Below are 22,174 nucleotides of genomic sequence, written 5' to 3' on the forward strand. Positions count from 1 at the left end.
GCTTCCCTCTTCTGCCTGCGGAGGGTGGCCGAGAAACCCCAAACTCAGCAACCCTGTGAGGTGGATATGAAATCAGGCCCACCCTCCTGAGCCCACCCACCCACACAAGCTGCCTGGGGATCCGAACTGGCCTCTCTGGTCCCGCTCTCTACCCCGTCTCCCCCAACCTGGCACTCTTCAGATGTGTTGGAGTGCAACTCCCATCATCCCCAAAATGCACATTTGCAATGACCATCGCCTCCCGTGGCCTCCCCCAACCCGCCACCCTCCAGACCCGCTGCACCGCAGCTCTCGGCATCCCCACTATCTATTCCGACCTCCCCCATCTTGACGTCTTCCTTCTAAATGTGTTACGGTCCAGCACACCTAGGGGGTGCCTGGTTAGGGTCGCCTGCTCAACCCACTGCACCACACAGCCTCCGGGTGGCCTTGGCTGTGCTGTGGGATGGCGATTCCAGCCGAGCAGGGCCAGCCGCCCGGGAAGGATTTCGTGTGCCAGCCGTGCATCCACTGCCAGCCGGATCCGAGTCGGGCAGCCCAGCAATCCCAGGAACACGGGAGAGGCCCGGGGTCCCGCAAAGCATGCATTCCTTCCGCAGCCAAGCCGCTGCCCGCCCACGGGTGCCCGTGCCCCCGGGGGCTTACCTCCGCCACCAAGTCCCGCTCCAAGTCCCCCCAGCCCTCCGAGGCCAGCCGCTCCTGTAGAGAGGGGCAAGTCAGGCGGTCGAGCAAGGCCTCCTCTTGGGGCTCGGGGCAGCGCCTCAGCCATTCCCCCTGGGCTCGGGCAAGGGGGCTCGCCCGGCCGAGGGAGCCATCCGGGCTCCTCTTGTGCTCTTTCCAAGAGGGGAACCCAACAAGAAGCTTCCGGGGGCTTTTTGAAAGAAGTGCTGGTCATTAAACCTCATGGAATTCTATGACAAGGTTTCGATGGAGGGGATGCAGTGGATGTGGTTTACCTGGATTTCAGCAAGGCCTTTGACAAAGTGCCCCATGATATCCTGGTGGAGAAACTGAGCAGTTTTGGGATACACCAAAGCACCGTACGGTGGATTAGGGCATGGCTGACTGACCGAAAGCAGAAGGTAGCCATTAGTGGGGAATCATCGGGATGGCAGCCAGTGACAAGCGGGGTCCCCCAGGGCTCTGTCCTGGGACCGATCCTGCTTAATCTTTTCATCAATGACATGGAAGGAGGGGTGAACAGTCTGCTGATCAAATTCGCAGACGACGCTAAAACTGGAGCAGTGGCCACAACTGAGGAGCAGGTACTCCGGATCCAAAAGGATCTGGACAAACTACGGAAGTGGGCAGGAGACAACAGGATGGCGTTCAACGTGGATAAGTGCAAGGTCTTGCACTTGGGGCATAGGTGTCATAAGTACAGGTCAGGGGACAAGTGGCTGGAGAGCAGCACTTGCGAAAGGGACCTCGGGGTGCTGGTTGACTGCAGGCTGAACATGAGCCAGCAGGGTGATGCGGTGGCCAAGAGGGAGAACGCCACCCTTGGCTGCATAGCCAGAAGTGTGGCTTCTAGATCGAGGGAGGTATTACCACCACTCCATACGACTCTGGTGCGCCCACAACTGGAGTCTTGTGCTCAGTTTTGGGCCCCTCATTACAGGAAGGATATAGCCAGGTTGGAGTCAGTGCAGTGCAGGGCCACAAGGTTGGTGGCCGGTTTGCAGGGGATGCCATACGAGGTGAGACTGAGGGAACTGGGTCTCTTCAGCCTGGAGAAGAGGAGACTCAGAGGGGATCTGTTGGCAACATGCAGGTATGTGAGGGGATGTCACACGGAGGTGGGTAGAGACCTGTTCTCCCCTGCAGAGGAAGGCAGGACGCGTTCCAACAGAGCAAAGCTCAGGGAGCCAAGGTTCCGTTTAGATGCCAGGAAGCATTTCCTGATGGTTAGGACCCCGAGGGGGTGGAATGGGCTTCCAAGGGAGGTGGCTGAGGCCCCATCGGTGTGGGTGTTCAAGGACAGGCTGGACATGCACATGGTGGGCATGTCGTGAGCGGAGCTGGCTGGAGCCAGGGGTCAGACTAGATGGCCTGGGAGACCTCTTCTGACTCGCTCTGTTTCTATGTTTCTATGGAAACGGCACTTAGCATGGAAAAGGCTGTGGGCTGACGGGGGGGGGGGGCACTGCGATTTGCCAGGGGCGAGTGGGCAAACAAAGGGGAGGCGTTGGAGAGGGTGTGGAGAGGCCACGTAACCACAGGGCTCAGAAAATTAGAACATTTGGGCCACAGAATGAGAAAGGAAAAAATCTGATTCTCCTCGTTGAGGATTTTAAGTGAAATGAAGGGGGAAAGAAGTGCGGGAGGAAGAAAAGATGCTGGCCAGGGAGTCTATGCGCACAGGTTGGGGGCCAAACAGTCCGGGAGGCGAGGAATGAGGTAAAGCAAGGCACGGATCCAGATCCCTTCGCGCCACCGCGGCGATCCCGGAGTATCTTTCCACTGAAACGGTCCATCTCAGTTTCTCAGTTTGGCTATTTCAGATCTTAGAGTTCATCTGAAACACTGAGAATGATTTCCTTTGAAAAGCGGGCATGACGAGGTGCTTGTGTGCTCCTCTTATATGTACAGAAGTAGTTCTGCAACAGTTTTCCTAACAGAATTTCTGAACACATTTTGCTGTGTATTTCCCCAACACGAACACATTTTTGTTTGCCTTTTAAAAATCAGGGAGTTCCCCTGAAAAATTCAGAGAAAATGCATCACTGTCTGCCTGTCCTTCCCTCCCTCCATCCCAGGAATTCAGTGCAGATTCCATAATTTCCCTCTCTCTCTCAGCCTTCTCCTCACAACCAGGACCCCGTGAGCTCGCCTGGTGTGCCCCCAGATGTGAGTGGGACAGGGCTCTCACCCCAGGCGCACGAGGATGAGGGCCACGGGGAGGCATGGGGCAGGGCCCTGGGGGGCTCGGCGAGGGCGAAGGAGCCGCCCACGAGGGGCTGGGGCAGGGGCCTTCGCCTCACCTTTGGCCTGCAAACAGGCCAGCAACTCCTCGTTGCCCTGAAGGCCTGGGAGAGGCTGGGCAGGAACGGCCCTACGAGAGAGCTTCCCTTGCTTCTGTGCGCGATCCATCGTGCCAGAAACTGTGGCTCTGTGAGGCAGCGGCACCTCAAAGGGCGGCGTGGTTCTAGAACGTGGCCGGGGGCAGTGGCGCTAGGCGACCGCGGCGTCCACAGCAAACACAGCGGGTGGCAGTTGAGCGGGAATTTTTGAACCAATGCCCACGAGTCTTTTCTGGGGGGCAGTGAGGGAAACCGGGCTCCCCGGGGGGGAAGAAACCTGCCGAGTGCCACGAGGGGCACCGGATCCCTCTGGAGGGAGCGCCCACCCCTGCCAGGGAGGCCACATCCTCTTCGAAAGTCCCCACGTGCCAAACCACTGGTGCCCATCAGGGGCAGCAGGGTGGGCCGCCCCAGGAGTCGCCGTGCTTGGCCATGCCCCCGCAGCCCGGCAGCGCCCCGCTGGGCTGCTAGCGGCTCGCTGGCTCCGCCTGGCGGTGCCTGCCACGGCCATGACCACGCCTCGGGCGCCCTCTGCCGGCACCTGCCCCTTACCTGGGTAGTAGCCTCTTCCTCCGACGGCAGCACCTGGGACCCCTGCAAGGGAAGCAAGAGACACGTGTGGCTCACGGGTTCCGCCCTTGGGCCCGCGTGGCATCTGTATCCCACCTCCCGGCCCCCTTGCAAGGAGTCGAAGGCCGCTTTCCTGGCTGTCCTCCCCTCCTCACTACGGCCTGTGGGGCAGGGGCAGCTGGAGCCGGCAACTGCCCTGAGGTGCCCCGAGGAGCCTTCTGGCCCGCGACCCAGATTCCACAAGCACCTGCCAGCCACGTGCTCCCTGCCCGGGCCAAGCTGCTGCTGCTTCATTCACTCACTCAGTTAAAGATGCTTCACACCATTGACTGGCTGTTGATTAAATTCATGCACATATGGAATAGTTGCATATGAGAGAGCAGTCCCTGTTTTTCGCAGTGTGTGACTTGCATGAGCCTTGCGAGAGGCGGCCAGACGGTCCCCCTCCATGGCACAGAGGCCTTCGCCATCTCAAGATCTTCCACACATTAGCATAATTTTAACTTTAAAAGTTCCTTCATGGATCACTGCCTTGTCGTGGCGAAGGGGCTTGCGTGGCTCAATGAAGCTATGAGCTCTGCCATGCAGGGCCACCCAAGACGGACAGGTCATAGCAGAGAGCGCTGACAAAACGTGATCCACTGGGGAAGGAAATGGCGACCCACTCCAGTACCCTTGCCATGAAAACCCCACGGACAGTACCAAAGGGCAAAAAGATAAGACGCCGGAAGATGAGCCCCTCAGGTCGGAAGGTGTCCAATATGCTACTGGGGAAGAGCGGAGGGCTAGTACTAGTAGCGCCAGAAAGAGTGAAGCAACTGGGTCAAAGTCGAAAGGACCCTCAGTTGCTGATGTATCTGGTGGTGAAAGGAGAGTCCGATGCTGTAAATATCTATACTCCACAGAAATCTGGAATGTAATCATGAGTCAAGGCAAGCTTGATGTGGTCAAACAAGAGATGACAAGACTGAACATCGACATCTTAGGAATCAGTGAACTAAAAGGGACAGGAATGGGTGAATTTAATTCAGATGACCATCAGGTATACTACTGCAGGCAAGAATCCCTCAGAAGAAATGGAGAAGCCTCCATAGTCAATAAAAGAGTAGGAAAAGCAGTACTGGGACACAATCTCCAAAATGACAGAATGATCTCAGTTCGAATCCAAGGCAAACCATTCAACATCACAGCAGTCCAAGTCTATGCCCCAACCACTGGTGCTGGAGAGGCTGAAGTTGACCAGTTCTATGAAGGCCTGCAACACCTTCTAGAATTAACACCAAAAAATGATGTCCTTATCATCATGGGGGACTGGAATGCTAAAGTAGGAAGCCAAAAGATAACCAGAATAACAGGCAGATTTGGCCTTGGAGTACAAAACAAAGCAGGGTACAGGCTGGTAGAATTTTGTCAAGAGAATACGATGGTCACAGCAAACACTCTTTTCCAACAACCCAAGAGACGACTCTACACATGGACATCAGAGGGTCAACACAGAAATCAGATTGACTATGTGCTCTGCAGCCAAAGATGGAGAAGCTCTATACAGTCAGTGAAAACAAGACCAGGAGCTGCCTGTGGCTCAGATCATGAGCTTCTTGTTGCAAAATTTAGGCTTAAATTGAAGAAAGTAGGGAAAAGCACTAGGCCACTCAGGTATGACCTAAATCATATCCCTGATGAATATACAGTAGAGGTGACAAATAGATTTAAGGAATTAGATCTGATAGACAGAGTGCCTGAAGAACTACTGACGGAGGTTCGCAACATTGTACAAGAGGCAGCAACTAAAACCATCCCAAAGAAAAAGAAATGCAAGAAAGCAAAATGGCTGTCTGAGGAAGCTTTACAAATAGCTACGGAAAGAAGGGAAGCGAAAGGCAAGGGAGAAAAGGAAAGAAACACCCAATTGAATGCAGAATTTCAGAGAATAGCTAGAACAGATAAGAATGCCTTCTTAAATGAACAGTGCAAAGAAATAGAAGAAAACAATAGAATAGGGAGGACCAGAGATCTCTTCATGAAAACTGGAGATATGAAGGGAACGTTTCATGCAAAGATGCGCATGATAAAGGACCAAAATGGCAGGAACCTATCAGAGGCAGAAGAGATTAAGAAGAGGTGGCAAGATTACACAGAAGAACTATACAAGAAAGAGCTTAACATCCCTGATAACCTGAAAACCACGATGGGGTGGTCGCTGACCTCGAGCCAGACATCCTGGAATGTGAAGTCAAATGGGCCTTAGGAAGTCTGAGCAACAACAAAGCTAGTGGAGGTGACAGTATTCCAGCTGAGCTATTTAAAATCCTAAAAGACAATGCAGTAAAAGTGCCACACTCAATATGCCAGCAAATTTGGAAAACTCAGCCGTGGCCACAGGATTGGAAAAGGTCAGTTTACATTCTGATCCCAAAGAAGGGCAATGCCAAAGAGTGTTCGAACTACCGCACCATTGCACTCATTTCACATGCTAGCAAAGTGATGCTCAAAATCCTACAAGCTCGGCTCCAGCAGTATGTGGACCGAGAACTACCAGAAGTACAGGCAGGGTTTCAAAGAGGGAGAGGAACTCGAGTTCAAATTGCCAACATACGCTGGATCATGGAGAAATCTAGGGAGTTCCAGAGAAACATCTACTTCTGCTTCATTGACTATGCTAAAGCCTTTGACTGTGTGGATCACAACAAATTGTGGCAAGTTCTTAAAGTGATGGGAGTACCAGACCATCTTATTTGTCTCTTGAGAAACCTGTGTGCGGGTCAAGAAGCAACAGTGAGAACTGGGCACGGAACCACTGATTGGAAGGCCTGGAGGAATGTTGTCCATGGGGTCACGATGGGTTGGACATGACTTCGCGACTAACAACAACAACAAACTTTAAAAGGCTAACAACACACAAGCAGCTTTTAATACATCCCAAAATGTGTTTCATCTGATCCAGCTGATCATTTGACCAACGCTGGGAACCTTGCATGTCTCCTTGTTGTGGTTCTTAGGGATTCTCCACAAGTAAACATGTGTTCATTTTATATATTTAAAGTATTTCCTGGCCGGAAATTTCTGCCTGAAGCCCTCTCAAGGCGGCTTGGAAACATAAAGTCCAGTATAACAATAAAAACACCGACAGAGTGAGAAAACGCCTACTTGCTTCAGAAGAGCAAGCGCCAGCCCAAGATGCCCTGCTGGGACAGAACTGCCCAGCCAGGCCGGGTGCCTCCCTTGTGATTGTTCCTGCAAGGCATTTCTAGCCTGCCTTTCCCCCACTTGCACGGAACAAAGGCCATTTACCTCGCTTCCCTCCTCGTTTTGTTATCCTCACAACAGGCCTGAGAATCCCTGCCTGGCCCACAGCCACCCAGGGAGCTTCATGGCCAAACAGGGACGTGAACCCAGATCTCCAGGTCCCAGTCTAACACCGTCACCACTATGCCATACTGGATCTGGGCGTGCTAATCGATCATCACCACTTTCACAGGGTTCCCCCACCCCATACCTGCTGTAATAGCAACCCGTAACACAATCTTGCAAGGATGTAACAAACGTGTATTACAGTCAACAAGCAGCTCATTCGTAATAGACAATTTGCAAGTGACACGCTAGATTAAAATATTCCAATTATTAATCAGACAAAGTAACAATAAACAGTGGGTATAAAATTATTTAAAATTACCTGTTATGATTTTTAATTAATTTTTAAAGCATTATGTACGATATCTTTACAGAGCTCACCATCAGCTGCAATACACCTTGCAGCACGGGCTGCTGGCAGGGCACTGGGGCCTGTGCGAAGCGCCCTGGTCACCTCTGCGTCAGAGCCGCCTGGCAAGGTGGATTGGGACCGCAAGCTCCAGGCGGCAGTGGCGGGCCAACAGGCTGCCCTTCGTTGCCGTCTTGAGCTTCCTGGAGGGAAGGGAGCCGCTGCCCCCGGCTCGTCCGGGCGGGATGCAGCCCGCACCTGGCCGTCTGCCCACCTGCGCAAGGGCACCCGCGCAGCGTCTGCCCCCCCTCCCCCGGCCCTGGGCCCTTCCTCTTAACCCTTGGCGTGTTCCTGGGGATGCGGAGCTAAGAGCCAGACTCCTCGGCTCAGCACCCGCTCGGCTGCAGAAGCCGACCCTCCGCGCGACAGAACCCCAGGCCAAGACATGGGCCCGCTGGCGCAGGGTCACCGAGTCTCCATCCCAGAGCGTCCTCCATCGCCAGCCCCAGTGCGCATGAAAAGAGACTGCCCCTGAGCATGGGCAGAGCATCCTCTCTTCCTCCCTCTGGCCTTTCCTGCCCTGCGGTGCAGACCACAGAGAGGCGGGAGAAAGCCTGCTTCTCGCTCTGAAAAGCAAGGAAGAATGTGGACTTGCCCCCGCTGGCACCCCGAGGGCTCCAAGGGGAAAGCGAGTGGCACCGCTAGCCACGGCCGTGTGGCTGGCTGAGTCCACGTCAAGCGGCCTGATGTTCCACTAGGCTGCCTTGAGACCTGGAGGCTCTGCACAGCCATCCCGGGTGGTGGCCAGCCTCCAGGCCTCTTTGCTGCCCCTCCCAGGACATGCTTTCATTTCTGGGGTGTGTCAGAGGCAAGAATCGCCACAGAAAGGAACCCCACGGCAGCCTGGCTCCCCAGCTGCTCCTTTCCGCTCACACCAAAGGAGCCACGAGCAAAACAGGCCCGCAAACACCCCCAAATGACCGCCAGGCCGGCTGGAAGCCAGCAAAGAAAGAGGCGTGTGGCCGCGGCAGACCCAAGGGCCGACCTGGAGCACCTGCTCTCCCAAGCGGGCCAAGCAGCAGCTTCAGTCCCAGCATCCCTGCTTAACTGTCTCATGGATCGCAGCCAGGGTGCAGTCAATTGCACCAGAATCCCCCCTTGCCCGGGAGGCACGAGCAAGAGAGCAGCTGAGAAACTGACCGGGCAGCTGAGCCGAGGCGGCTCGGGAAAAAGAACGGGGTGCAAAGCACGAGGAGGGGTGACTGGAGGCGTGGCGTGGAGCGTGGCCGGGGTGCGATCCTGCTTCCCAAGGCAGTGAGGGGTTAGCCCCAGGACCATCCCTCGGGCTCCACACCCCAAGGCTCCGTGGCCACGGCAGCTGGGGAGAATGGATGCAGTTGTGCAGGATCTCTACTGGGCCCCCGCTCGGGTGAGGCTGCTCGGGATGGGCACGCCCGTTCCTCCCAGACTTGGAGCCCGGAGCAGCCTTTCTGGGCAGAGGAAGGCGATTCCCGGGGACTTGTTGCAAGGCGCAATTCTTCTCTGGTTTGGACAGGCTGGGCCTTGGCTTCCCCTCCACATGCACTCGGCCTTGGAAAGAGACAGCGCTGCTTCCCAGTCCAGGGCTGGGCTGGGGCGGCTGAAGGGGGGAACGCGTTGTGCCTGCTCCAGGGCCGTCCTGAGCAGAGCGGGGAGACCTGGCCCTCGCACGACGCGCTCTCGGGCCTCTGGACAAGCGCCCCTGGGGGCCTGGCGGAGAGCCCCTGCAAGCCAGGGCTCCCGCAGGGCGAGCACAGGTGCCCCCGATGCAGGGCTTGGATCTGAGGAGACCTGGAGCGGCTCGCTGCCCCACGGGCCGACCCATCGCATTTGGTTCTCGAGGGCTTCCCAGGGCCAGGCAAGCTCGCCTGATGAGTTGCATGTGGGGCTGCCTTGGATGGGGATGGGGGTGCCAGGGAGTCCACAGCCGACTCGCCCTCCCCCAGAGAGGCACTCTGGGTCCCTAACGCAGCAGAGTATTCGGAGGTCACCACAATGGCGACAGCAGAGGAGAACGGTAGGTGAGGAAGCCCCCCCGTCTGTTGGCCACCTGATCCTGAGAGGCCACCTCCGCTCCAGGAAACGGGCTGCCCCTGGCCCCCCACCCCACACCAGGTTCCCCCCACGGGAAGCCTGGAGCTCCGCTTGGCCAGTCCAGGGCGCTAAGGCTCCGATCTGGCGGGGCGCATGGCTGAGGGCAGCAGCACCCTCACCCCTCGCCTCCGGCTTCGCGGGAGCTGTGCCTGCCTGCAGGCCCCGGCTTGGCGTCCTCCCAGATCTTGGGGGGTGGGGGGGCACAGGCGCCTTCCCTCGGCCTCTGCTGGGATCAGGAGCCACCTCCCGGCTCGCCGAGGGGGCCCTGGGGGCAGCCTGGCCCAGGGGCTCCGCCATCAGGCAGTGGCGCCACACCAGAGCTCCCATTTGGTGCCTGGCCGCCCCTCTCGGCGCCAGGCGGCGGGTCCTGCAGGCGGCGCCCGGCCAGGCGCAGGAGCTCCCCCCCACCCGCAGCCAGGCCAAAGGCCCGGGCTGCAGGGCGAGGCTTCCACGCGGCGGGCAGGGGGCGTGAACGCCCCCCAAAGCGTGCCCGCCGGCACTCCCTGGATCCCTCCCCCCGGCCCCTCCTCTTCCCCACAGGCTGCCTGCTTGAAGACGTGCGCGCCAGCCGCACGAGCGCACACCTGCCCGAGAACCGCCAGGCCGGCGCTTGTGCAGAGCAAGCCGGACTGTGCAGGCGTTCCGGGCAGCATCGCGGCGGGGAAGCTGTTGGCTGCAGCTCCCCCCACAACACCTCAAGCATCATACTCTGTGCTAGAAACACCAGTCACTCCGCTTGCTGGGAGGTGACAATTCCCTTGTGCTCTTTTTCTATATAAAATGCCCCCCCCGCAACAAAATGGCATTCTTTAATTCCCCAAATTGCAGCCCCACCATGCCCCCCAAACAGCCGCCAAGGCGTGGAGGTTGGAGTGTTGCGCTGGCGCCCAAGAGACCCAGGTGCCGGTCTGCACTCAGCCAAGCAGCTCCATGGGCGGTTTTGGGCCAGTCACTCTCCCACGGCCCAACCCACCTCCCAGGGCACTACGGAAGCAGCTCGGGCCCCTCCAGGAGGAAAAAGCCTGGCTCGAAGGGCAGTGCGGTGAGGGTGACGGCGACGGCGATGAGAACCCAGGGCAGTGTCTCATTCCATGGTCTGACCAGCTTCATGTTCACTAAATTAGAGGCCATGCAGTGAGGCAGCTCTCCAGCCTGCCTGTAGGCAAGGTGTGTGCTGGGAAGCTCAGTTATTGTGATCTGAAGATGCAGCTGGGCTGCCTCAACCCACCACCTCTTGCTCGTCATGGCTCATCAAAAGAACTAGGGAGCGAATGGCACCGGGGTCCCAGCGGCTGGTTAAACCACCTCCTAAAAACCAAACCTGGGCCTGGTTTTGGGACACGGGCTGCCCCGGCTGCCCTGTAGGGTGACCTTTGCTGGGAGAGAGATGGGGAGCGCGCCCCTGTTGGTTCTCCTGGGCCTCTCAGCGGCTGTTGGTGCCTTGCCCAGCGTATCCTTCTGGAGAGGCCGGCTGGGCTGGGAGTTGGAGACACGGCACTGCGCCGGCTCCACTCCTGCCTGGCTGACCGTCTGCGGACGGTGGTGCTGGGCACTTCCGCCCTGCACAGCGCGGAGGGCCTCTGGGCCACAGAATCCTGCGGGGCTCCGTTTTGCCCCCCACGCTCTTCCGGGTTGCCTGCTCCCGTATCTCCCTGTCTGGCCATAAAGTTCAGCTACGGAGGCCCTTCTCAGGGAGCCCTGCAAAGCCAGCTGGTAAAGGGTCTTTCCAGTAGTGGCACCCCAGCTTTGGTATATGCTCCCCAGAGAGGTATGCCTGGCACCATCCTTGCTCTCTTTTTGGTGCCAGGAGAAAACCTTTTTATTTACCAGATATTTTATGAGAGGTGAAAGATGGAGAATTTTATATATTTGTATTTTAATACGGTTTTTTGTTGCTGCTGTACCAGGGGTTAACTTTTATAATTGTTGGTGTTATTCACTGCTTAGCATTTTTAGTGCTTGTTTTTATTATCTCGTTGCAATCTTACCCATTTTATTGTTTGCATGTGTGCTTTAATGTTTGTACACCACCCAGAGAGCCCTGTGTGCTACAGGGCAGTCTAGCGATGCCATAAATTAATAAATAAAATAATGTGCTCTGAGCAACAACTCCTCCCTAACCAGACCCTGTTGTTTCTCCCCCCCACCCCCACATTTCAAGCAAGCAACAGAACTGGAGGCATCCGTGAGAAATGGCTGGGCTTGTTTTCTCAGAGGAGCCCGACCAGTTTCTGCTCAAGCGCCAAACACGCTGCTCTTGAATCTTCATGGCGGGATGACCAAATCCCACCACCTGTGGGGACGTGGGAGAAAAGGGGATGCCACTCTCCGTACACAGGAGTGGGGACAGTGCCCGGCATGCGTGCCTTTTGCGCGCGCGCGGGTGCAAACATATGGCCCCTCCTTGCTGCTTGTGACTCAGGAGCGGGCAGGCGCAAAAGCCGATTCCGGGAAGCGAGCAAACTGCGTGTGCAGAGCCAGCCTGGCAGCTGCTCTCTCTGCAGCTCACTCCCCTGCCCTGCGTCCCAACACGTCTTGCACAACCAGGAGCCCGTGTGGTGCTCCAGAGTGGGCTGCTGGAGCCCACGGTCCTGCTCTTGGGGGGCGATGCGGCGGGGCCGGACACAGGGGCTGCCAGCTTGGGACCCCAGTCCTGCTCCGCAACCTGCAGCCACCAGGGGGCGGCCCTCTGAACAGAGCCCCGGGGCTGCGTGCCGTCCGGAGAAGCCCACGGGCATCGTGCTGGGCCAGGGCAGTGGCTGAAGGCAGATGTTTTGGGGCAAAAGCTCCCGCATGTTTTAGCAAGAAACCCTCCTCAAACTGGGGGTGCCGCATAAACGCTGGGAAACACCAAGCAACTAGGGGCTGAAGAAAATGAGCCAGTCACCTGGGGAAAGCCAGCTGGGCCACCTCTGGCTAGTGAACCTGCGCTTCCACAGCCCTGAGTGAAGGGACTGCAGGGTCCTGTCCCCAAATGCCAAGAGCCGAAGACTCTGGCCACACTGGGCCAGAAGGAATTCTGGTGAGAAAGGGCCCCGCCAGGACACCAAGCAGCGCAGGCTGGAGAACTGATGCTGGCATGCTCGAATTTCCATGGACCGGACCCGCAAATTCCACACTGGACTGGCTTTTCCTTACTCACACACACTGGCAGACAGACACTTGCATAATTTCAAGAACACTGAGTTGTAGAAATATACAGAAAACACAAGAACTGACCCAAAGCACACGTTTCCTCTGCAGGCTAAAGCAGGAAAAGTGACGTATGTTGGGAGTGGCACAGTTTTCGGATTATGCAGTGCCTGATCCTGCCTGATCCTGGAAGCTAAGCAGGGTCAGGCCTGGCTGAAATCTGGATGGGAGACTTAAATGTGGCAAGCTGCAGGTGTTACAGAAACGTGATGAAGAACAATAACAGCATTTGCATGAGATCCGATTCCATCAGCGAGTGCCTGGCAGTCCATGAAACCTGGAGCAGGTATTACAGCGCTTGATCATCCCTGGCTTGACACCCCCTCAGCAAAACTTCCTCTCCTGCTAAACGCAGAAAAGTAAAGGACTGCCACCCCCCCACACCCCCAGCCGGCCTTCTTGCTTCAAGGCCACTTTTCCTGCTGCTTTTGCAGAGGCATCGGCCTTGGTCTTTGCTCCCCGCTGCCCCGAAAGCAGAGATGAGCCTACAGTTTCTCTGTGCCTCTTGCCCACTCTGGGGGGTACTTGTGATGGTGGGGGGCACAACTCCAGCCCCTGGAGCACCTTTCCCCAACCTGGCGCCCTGCGGATGCGTCCCAGTCAGCTGGGGGGAGCTGCTGGGCAAGACAGCTGCCGGACCAGGTTGCTGTACCGCCGGCACGGCCGGCTAGGCCTCGCAGGGACGGCAGCCCAGAACTGGCGAGGCCCGAGGTGGGCAAAGCTCTCAGACAGGAGCGAGTCAAAGTGCTCCGCAGACCAACCCTTTAAAAAAGGCATGCGGGAAGGGGCCGGGGGGGGGGGTGGCCTTGAAGAGCGGGACCGTTCGGTTCAGGAGCTGCTTCCTTGACAAGCCAGCCCAGTGCGAGTTTCTTACTCCTTGGCCAGAAGACAGCAGAGCACTCTGCACATGCACAGGGAAGCCCAAGACCCACGCCCACATGTTCCAAGGCAGGGCACCAGCGTACAACCCAGGGCGATCCTCCCCTGCTGAAGTAGAGGCCAAAGGACGACGTGATTCTATCCGCGAGGCCCGTGTCCAGGAATTGTGTCTGCTTTTGGGAAATGCTCCCCCCCTTTTTCCACAGCTTGGAATGGAAAACAATTCTGGTGACTTGGAAGAGGAAGTCTCTCCTCAGAAGATTAATTCCCCGGTGCCGTTTTCTCCGAACATACTTGGTTTCGGAAGCATGGTGCGAATCATCCTTCGCACATCGCCCGCCACGCTGCAGAACCGAGAGCATGTCTGAGGGGAAAAGTGAGGCGGGCGCGGCGGCGGCACACGGTCCCCCCCCCCCCCCCCGCGCCATGTTTACATCTTTTGCCGGCGGAGAAAGCACCGCTCCACTTTTTCCGTGTCCAAAATTTTACGGCTGGGGACAGACAAATAAACAAACAGTGGGTCAGAGAGGGCTCTTTGGGGATGGAAGGGGAGCCGTCTGCACATGCTCAGAGCTCCAGGCTGCACCTTTCCTCTGCTTCTCTGGCCCAACCACTGAGCCCTGAAGTGAAGGAAACAGCCCCCACCCCACCCCGCGCCGCCTCTCCAAGCTGAGCTGACGTCCAGGGGTGACAGCCATTCACCTTATCCTGCGGGGGCCGCCCCTCTTGCACCCACGCCCCACCCCAAAGAATCCGGGAACGGCTGGCTTGGTCGGGGCTGAGCGGCGGTCCTCAGCAAGCACGGAGCCAGGGCGGTCTGCGGCTCCAAAGCGGCAGAGGGCGCCCCCCCGGGCCCGTGGGGTGCCGTTCCACTCAGCACCTCGTCTCCCATCAGGCCGAGCCAGCACCAGGCGCCACACCGGCCCTGGGCATGGAGGCCGCTCTCCTGCTCCGTGCATCTGCCTCCCCGCCTCTGGGAGCCACGGGCTCCGCAAGGGGGCTTCCTCCAGCCACTGCAGGGAGCAGGTCGCCAGGAACCTCGGGGGCTTCCTCCCTCTGCGCTCAGGGCAGGGCGGCTGCTCGCCTCTGCAGGTGATTTTGAATCGTCGCAGGCCTCGGACTGTGCACCTTTGAATAGCACTGCCCTTGCCGCTCGCCCTCGTGTTACCGGGACTGGGCTTCGGGGGCATTCTCTGAGAGCAGTCCTGCCGTCCCCAGTCCTCAGGGCCTTGAATCCGCATTGGAGGGGGCGTGCACAAGAGGCCAGAGCATGGCCGGGACACCTGCCCCGCCTGCACCTTGGAGTGCGCACCGTCCCCAAACGCCTTCGGAAAAAAGAGGGGGCCGCGCCTGCACTGGTGCTGGCGGTGTCCCCCACAGCTCCTCCCCAGAATGGTCCCTGCCAGCCCACCCTCTCTGACCACGGATCAGGCGGGCGATCCAGAGAGCCTGCCTGCGTGCAGCCCCGGAAGCGCACGGGCCACTGGCCCCGGGAGCAGAACCGTGGCCGAGGGGCTTTAGCCGGCAGGGGCAAGCCGCACGGGCTGCCCCTTGTCCACGGTGGCGCTGGCTCGCTCCAGGAGCCAGAGTGTGGCTGGAGACGCCTGCTGGCGCCAGGCCCAAAGCCCAACCCGAGGGGACAGTTCAACCCGTGCTCCCAGTTGGACGTCATAACATCGAGACGGGGGGCGCTGGGGTTCTGGAAAGCACGCTGTCTGTCAAAGAGCCACAGGTGAGAAGCAATGGCTGAATCAGCCCCCGGCGCCCCCTTCCATCTTTCCCTCCTGATGCCTCCATGCACCAGCATCCCCACAAAATCTTCCACACGCATCATTGCTTGGAATCCATTGTTCCCAGCCAAGCATTTTTCCTGGAGACATTTTGAGCTTCACTTCCCATTAGCTCCAACCTCCATGGCCAAAGGTCAGGAATGCTGGGAGTAGTAGTCCGAAAGATCTGGAGGAGAGACTGCTTTTGATAAACCTCCAATGCACTGCACACCCACTGGTATTAGTACTACAGCTCCCATAATATCTGGGCATACCGGCTGAGGTTGTTGGGAGTGGAAATCCACCAACATCTGGAAGGCTGCAGGTTCCCCAGCCTGCTGTGAAAGGTGCTAAATAAGGAGACGCTTTCTAAACACAGGCACGGCGTTTACGTCCATAGTCTTGGCACTGCACATTAAGGGCACCTTCCAAATGTTGCCAACTAGCTGCTTCTGGGCAGCTTGTGGCTGACTGCATTTGTGGAGGGCTTCCTTCTGCACTGCCCATCAGGCCTCCATCCTGCAGGAGCCGATGCCTGGCTCAGCATCAGGGGCCCTCCTCCAGGTGCCGCCCCAAGGGAAGCTTGGAGGCCTTCTCCGTGCTGGCCCCTGCTGCGGCACCATCTTCCCACCAAGGCTCTCCTGGTTCCAAATCAGTCTCTGGTCAGACTCCCTTTCTCAGAGGTATTCAGTGGCAGATGGTTCGAGTTGCCAGTCTAGCTGTGCTACAATTTTGTTGCAGCTATTCAAAAGGTTTCGATTTTTCTCCACGGCAACTTCACGCTCTTTCACTGCGGTTGGTGTGTGCGTTGGTTGCGGGGCAGTTGCAAATGGTTATAAACTGCTCAGAGAGCTTTGGCTGTTGTGCAGCAGAGAAAGGAAATGAATCGCACAAATAGTACGGAAAAGCTGAAGATCCCTGTTGTGATGACAGAGGCAGAATGCGAGTGGCCGTACCACCTGCCGGAGAACCAGGACAACCCAAGGACAGTGAGACCAGCCAGAAGGCGTGACTCGGAAGCCGGGCGAGGCAGCCCTCCTGCTCTTTGGCTCGCTCCTGTTTTAAAAGCAATGTTTATGTTTAAGTAATTATGTTGTGAGCCGCCCTGAGGCTTTGTTGCAATGGGGGCGGCACAGAAAGGTTATACATAAATAAACGCCAAAACGGCCTTGCAGGATGATCTGCATTCTAATAAAATGCAAAAGGCCATATGCCAGCAGGCTGAGATACTTCACCAAAGCCCTGCCTACATCTGCAAGTGGCCCCTGCGTGCTCAGGAGCGAGGCCCACGGAGTTCAGAAGGGCTGCGCATCGATGGGATTGCCGTCGTCGGCCGCTCAGAGGGAGGAGCGTCTGCCTTGCGCCGCTGCTTCTCGGGGACCACGTGTCACAAGGTGCCCGGCAATTCTCACACGTATGCTGCAGATGAGCGTTTCTTGTCTCCTTGCAGATTTTATTGACCTTAGATGCTGGGGGTGCTGAGGCTCAGGTGTGCCCATCAAATCTAGGACTCCGAGCCCAATCCAGCCCCGCGGGGCTTGCCAAATGGCCACAGAGCGAGCCCAGGGGGCTGGGTGTGGCCACCTGGAGGAGACCAGTGGGCAAGACTGCGGCCGCCAGAGTGGCTCTGGCGACCGTCAATTTCAGGGCCAGGAGATGCTGCCCTTGATTCCACAGTCGGGGAGAAGGAACTCACCCAACAGCCACCCCGCTGGCATCAGTCTGAACAAGATCTTCCAAGGAAAAGCTGGAAACCAAAAGCCGCGCTTAAAGAGGCAGTTTGCCGAGAGTTGGCTTGAGTCACCTATGCCTGGTTGGAGTTAACCGCAAGTATTTTGCTCATGCTCAGAGGGGTTAGTGTTAGGGTTAGGCAGGAGTGAGTTCCACTCGAGCTCCAGTTCAGCCCGGTCTGCAGCCGCCTACTTGTGGCGCTCAGTTCGCGCTCTTCAGACTACCCAGGCAGGCATTCCTGTGCCTCCCATGCGTGGACTGGGGCAGCTAGAAGTCGGCAGTTTCAGCAACGGGGGGCCGCCCGCGAGCGACTGGCCTGGCCTGGCCTGGCCTGGCCTGGCCTGGCCTGGTCGCCGCAGCCTCCCGCCTTCTGTTTCTTTGCGCGCAGCACTGCCTGGAGAGGCCTGGCGCTGAGAGCCGCAGGGCTGCTCTGCCAGCCAGCCACAGGCCTGGAACAGCAAGGAGGCCGGCTCGGCAGACCAGGCTGCGCATCTGCTCTCCATTTGCATCTGGGGCCTCCAGCCAAAAGGAAGGAATCGCTTTCAAAAGACCAGAAGGCCACCAGGCAAAGCTCTGTCCCATCCTGCTGCCCTTGGGGTGTGGAGGCCGCTCCGCCGCCCTGGGCCAAATGTGCCTTGCAGCTTTGCAAAGCACACAAGGACACACCGGAATCCTTTGACCAGAGGATGCACGGAGATGGGGAGTGTGGGCTTTGGGATGGGGTGGGGGCCAGCACTTGCACTGGGTGAAGGCTGCTCCGTTATTAGAGCAGCTGCCACTCTGGGAGAGCAGCCTCACACCAGCTTCCCCCTAGAATGGACCCAGCTGCCTGTTCCCCTTTCTAGATCATGTAAGGTCTTCCCCTGAGCACCACTTCTCCATCTAGGACCACACGTGTTTGTCATTTTTTAGAGACCACGTGAAATGGCATGTGCACTGTTTCCCCCAGCGTATGGGCTTGCACATGCATTTCTCGGCTAGAGAATCACATCGTCAGTCCAGAGAAGGCTGGAGGATGAAGGTTCACTGCACTGCAGTTTCCATATCAGGTTAGGATATGTGGCTCAGGCTGTTTTATCCAAAAGGGGGACGAAACAAAAGTCTCCATCCTGACCTTCCTCTAAGAGTTGCGTGTATGACGGGACCCAGCAGAAAAGCAGTCCCAGGTATTCCATCTCTTGACCATCAGGGAGAAAAATGCTTGGTAAGTCCCTTCCATAGATTCAGTGGCATATAATGGTGGCAGGGTTAGATGAAGGCCGGTAAGACCTGAGTTCAAGTCCTTGGCTGGCCACTGGGTGACCTCGGACCAGTTCCCAAATGTGTCACCCACCCTGCAGGGTCGTTGTCATGTGATGGCAAAGGAACGGGGGAAGGACACGGGCCACTAGCCCAAAGTCCTTCCAAAATGTACAGGATAACAACATGGAGTCCCTTTTTTCTCAGCTGAGCTGTTATTCTGTTTCTGAGACCCGCAGTGGAGGGGCATCTTATGAAAATGACTTAACAGCTTGAGCATAGCATTGCCAAGCCCAGGCGACTTAAGAAAACACGTCAAGCTTGTAATCCTGCAAGGAATGGAACCAAAGTATTGAGCTTCATGAAGTCAGAGGGAAGAAACAAAACTTTCATTTTCTTGCCTGCATATCCTAGGTCCAGCCAGGTTTGTGGGGGGTGGGGGGGGGGGAGAAAAAATAAACCACCACAGGTCCTATCTTATCTTGCAGGCCTTTTTCAAGAAAAGGGGCTTCATAAGGAGGTGGTTAATAAAAACCCCCAAACAGATAAAACAGAAAGCTAAATGCCAGGATTCATTTGCCCGGCTGCACCAGCCAAACGCTCTGCTTGCCACCAAACCACTTGGAAGAAATGCCAGGTTGCCGCAGCCGGCCAGTTCCACCCACTGCTGCCGGGTCTGTTAAATCTGGGGAGTGCTGCAGACTAGTTTTCTTCCACCTGGGAGAGCTAACGCCTCGGCGCAAGGTTCTCTGAGGCAGACAACGGCTCGCGGAAGTGCTGATCCCTTGCCCTTGCCTTTGTCTAATGAGCCACTTTTAAAGCAAACTGAATCTGTGAAAGAGCCAGAAAACAAGAGATGCTTTTGTTGGGCAGTCTGAAACTGCTCTCAGCTCACTGGGTGATGCTTATTCTTGGTGTTTCTGAGACAATAACTGTTTTTCCTGGCATGAGCCGCCACAAGGGTAAAAAGTTGCATCAGTTTCCATGCAGTTAGCCACCTTTTTCTAGACTGGCTTTTGAAACACAAGCACCAGCCGGCGGTTCATATTTATCCATCCTGGTTTGGAACAGCTCACAGAGAGCGGAAGGCTTGGAGAGGTGTGCGAGGAGGGTAGCTAAGCCCAAGCTGCTCTGGCACAGCTGCTCCTCCCAGAAATGCTGGGGCCTGGCCCCTGCTGCCCGTCCCCAAGTGCTGCATTCGTCTCTCCCCACCCCACCCCTGGTCTTTGGCAGGTGCCACTTTCCAAGGAAAATGCCACATATTTGGGTATGGACGGCAGAGCTGAAAGGTGCCCTTTGCTCTGGGACATTTGCCGTTTTACTCCAGGGGTTTCTCCTCTTCCGTCCCTTTTTCTTTCTCAGGGGCTCTTAAACTGCTTCTTCTTAAAATTGTGGAAGTAGAAGCTCATGAATGGCAGGCACACCCACACAAAGACCGTGGCCATAGCATGAAGCGGCACATTAAGTGGCCACAGAAGGCCGACACTGTTCTGTCTAATCATTGTTAAAGGTTAGAAATTCACCACTCTGTGTACCAGCTAACACCCTCCGAATAGCTGAGACTGCAACTCCCATTCTCCTTGTTTATCAGCCATGCGCCCTGCGACTGATGAGAGCTGCAGTCCCAGGTAAGGGGGTCCTCAAGCACCCTCCTTTTAGGAGCACCTCTCCCTTCCCTTTGTGCCCTTGGGAGGTATTGGCTTCAGGTGCTCAGACGCAAAGTGTGTCTCTCTCGACCGCACCGCTGAGTGGCCGAGAGCCTGATCGGAAAGCGCCTGCAGCGCTTGTTGCAAGGGTGAAACAGGGCGTGCGGCAGAAAACTCGTTCTCCATCACTGGGGGAGGCTGCACTTTGAAACAGAAATGGGGCAGAGGGAGGAGAACAGCTTAACCCTTCCCCACCCATCGCTTCCCTTCAGCAGCCGTGCCCACCAGCCACTTCTCGGCCCAGACAGATGGGCCCGCCACACTTATCTGGCAAGGCTGGGTGGGCTGGCTCGGCTCCAGCAGAAAAGTGGCGGGCGGAGGGAGGGTGAAGCCGCCCCCCCCACTCCCCGCCTCCGATTGCACCATCTTGCCTTCCACTTTGCAAGAAGCCATTCGACTGCCAGCCCCCCAGCAGAAGGTCATCCTGCACCTCGTTTCTGCCAAAAGCCTGCATTCCGCAAGCCTGGAGAACAATATCCTGCTCCCATCTAGCAGACTTCCCGGTTCCTAGAACCAGGCTCCTGCTGAATGTTCAGCCTGTCTTCAAGCATCGCTCTGGGAAAGAAACAAAAACCGGAGGATTATTGAGCAACTCGACATTACTGAAGTGCTGCCAGAGGCAGCCTGCACCCTGCGTCGCAGCCCTGGGTGTGCTTCCTTGGGAGTAAGTCCAAGCGAGCCAAGTGGGAGTCGCTTCCCAGTAACCGCGAGCAGAGTCTGGCTCGTGGAGGCCTGCTTCCCTCCCAGCCGTCTGGGTAGGGATACCTGCCGACACAAGGCACGCACTGTCCACGAGCGACGTTCGGCGGAGCCTGCGTCCCTGGTTCACGCGCAAGCCGTGGCCTCTGTCCAGGAGTCCTGGCCACGCATGTTGGAGCGTGCAAGTGAAGCGAAACTTGCTTCAGACCCCTTGGCACGCGAGGCGACGTGCTGCCTCTGCCCTGTAGGAGCCCGTGAAGTCGCCCTCCGCTTGCGACCCGGACAGGCTGCAGTGCGGGAAGGGGAGCCGTTGTGGAAACCGGTCTCCTGTTCACAAAAGCAGACGCCAGTGCGCATATTTTAGTAAGAACTAAACCCTGGCCCACGTTATTCTTAGCAAGGAATCTGCTTGTCTGGATTAGGCAGAAGAGCCAAGCCCTTGCTTGTTTACAAGCCCTTGTCACCTGAAGACGTTTTGGAGATGCGTTCAGGTGAGTGGGCACCGGGATTTTTACTACCCTGCGCCTCTTTGTTAGGGCTCCCTCTTTCCAGGAGTTGAAAGGAAAACGGGGGATCCCCATGCCATCCCCCGTGCTCTCAGGGCAACACTTCGCACTGAACAGCACATATCCCACTGGGTGTGGGTCTGGGGATGCTCCAGCCATGGGCTTCCTTCTGAAAAGAAGAAAGCCTCAGAGCCTCCCAGCAGCTCTTTCGTACAGGGTCCCCCAGGACTGCCGCTCGGTCACAGAACCAGCTGGGGTGGGGGGCGCGGCACAGCCTGCGCAGCCCGCAGCGATCCTCAGCACGGTCTCGGGAGAAGTCCCCCAGGGCTGCACAAGAGAGGCGCACTGCTGGCCCCCGGCTGTGCCCGAGAAAGGGGCACTGCCCATTCTGGAAAAGGCGTGTTGGGAGCATGTCCCACTGGCCTTATTTCGAGAGATGGCATTAGGATCAGGGAGCCCATGTCAGCCGCCACGGAGGGCGGAACACGCAGGCACACCGTTTCAGGAATTACTGGGATGCCAGCGGAGCCCCCGGGTGGCTCACCAGAGCAGCCGTGCTCAGAGTGCGGCGCAACCTGCCAAGACATTTGGGGCCCCCATCCAGAACCGCCCTCCATGCACCAATGGCCAGGCTGCAGGGCGCGTGCAGAGTGCTCGCATGAGAAAGCCGTCAGCCCCTCCATGAAGCCCTCCAGCTTGCTTTAACCGGAGGCGGGGAACCTTTTCCATCCTAAAGGTGTGATCCCTCCAATCTTGAGCAGGACCCGCCCAGCAGCCCTTCCTGGGAAGACGTTACTCCCCTGGGACCCGGCACTGCCTGCAGTGGGGCAGCCTCAGAGCTCCACTGGGATCCCGCGGGATCTCCCCGGATGGAGTCGCCAGAAGGGGGAACCCACCCACTGGTTTTCTTCACCATCACCACCAGCTCCGTCCTACACGCAGGAGACGGTTCGTTCCAAGGGTGCCCACACGCTGCGAGCAGGACACGCAAGGGGACGGCCCCATTCCTGAGGTCGGGGGAAGCAGG

General features: G+C 57.4%; 1 protein-coding gene across 1 annotated transcript in view; it reads right to left on the bottom strand.

The window, feature by feature from the left end:
- Positions 1–22,174, bottom strand: part of ELN (elastin) — a 64,895-nt gene that overhangs the window by 30,631 nt on the left and 12,090 nt on the right. Inside the window, exons 2-3 of the mRNA XM_044456091.1 lie at positions 3,576–3,617; positions 646–699 (exon numbers count right to left, since the gene is read on the bottom strand). Coding sequence (XP_044312026.1) covers positions 646–699; positions 3,576–3,617 — 96 coding nt within the window. The remainder of the gene's footprint in view (positions 1–645; positions 700–3,575; positions 3,618–22,174) is intronic.

Source organism: Varanus komodoensis, unplaced genomic scaffold (assembly GCF_004798865.1).
Source record: "Varanus komodoensis strain SLA01 unplaced genomic scaffold, ASM479886v1 scaffold81, whole genome shotgun sequence".
Taxonomy (NCBI): Eukaryota; Metazoa; Chordata; class Lepidosauria; order Squamata; family Varanidae; genus Varanus; species Varanus komodoensis.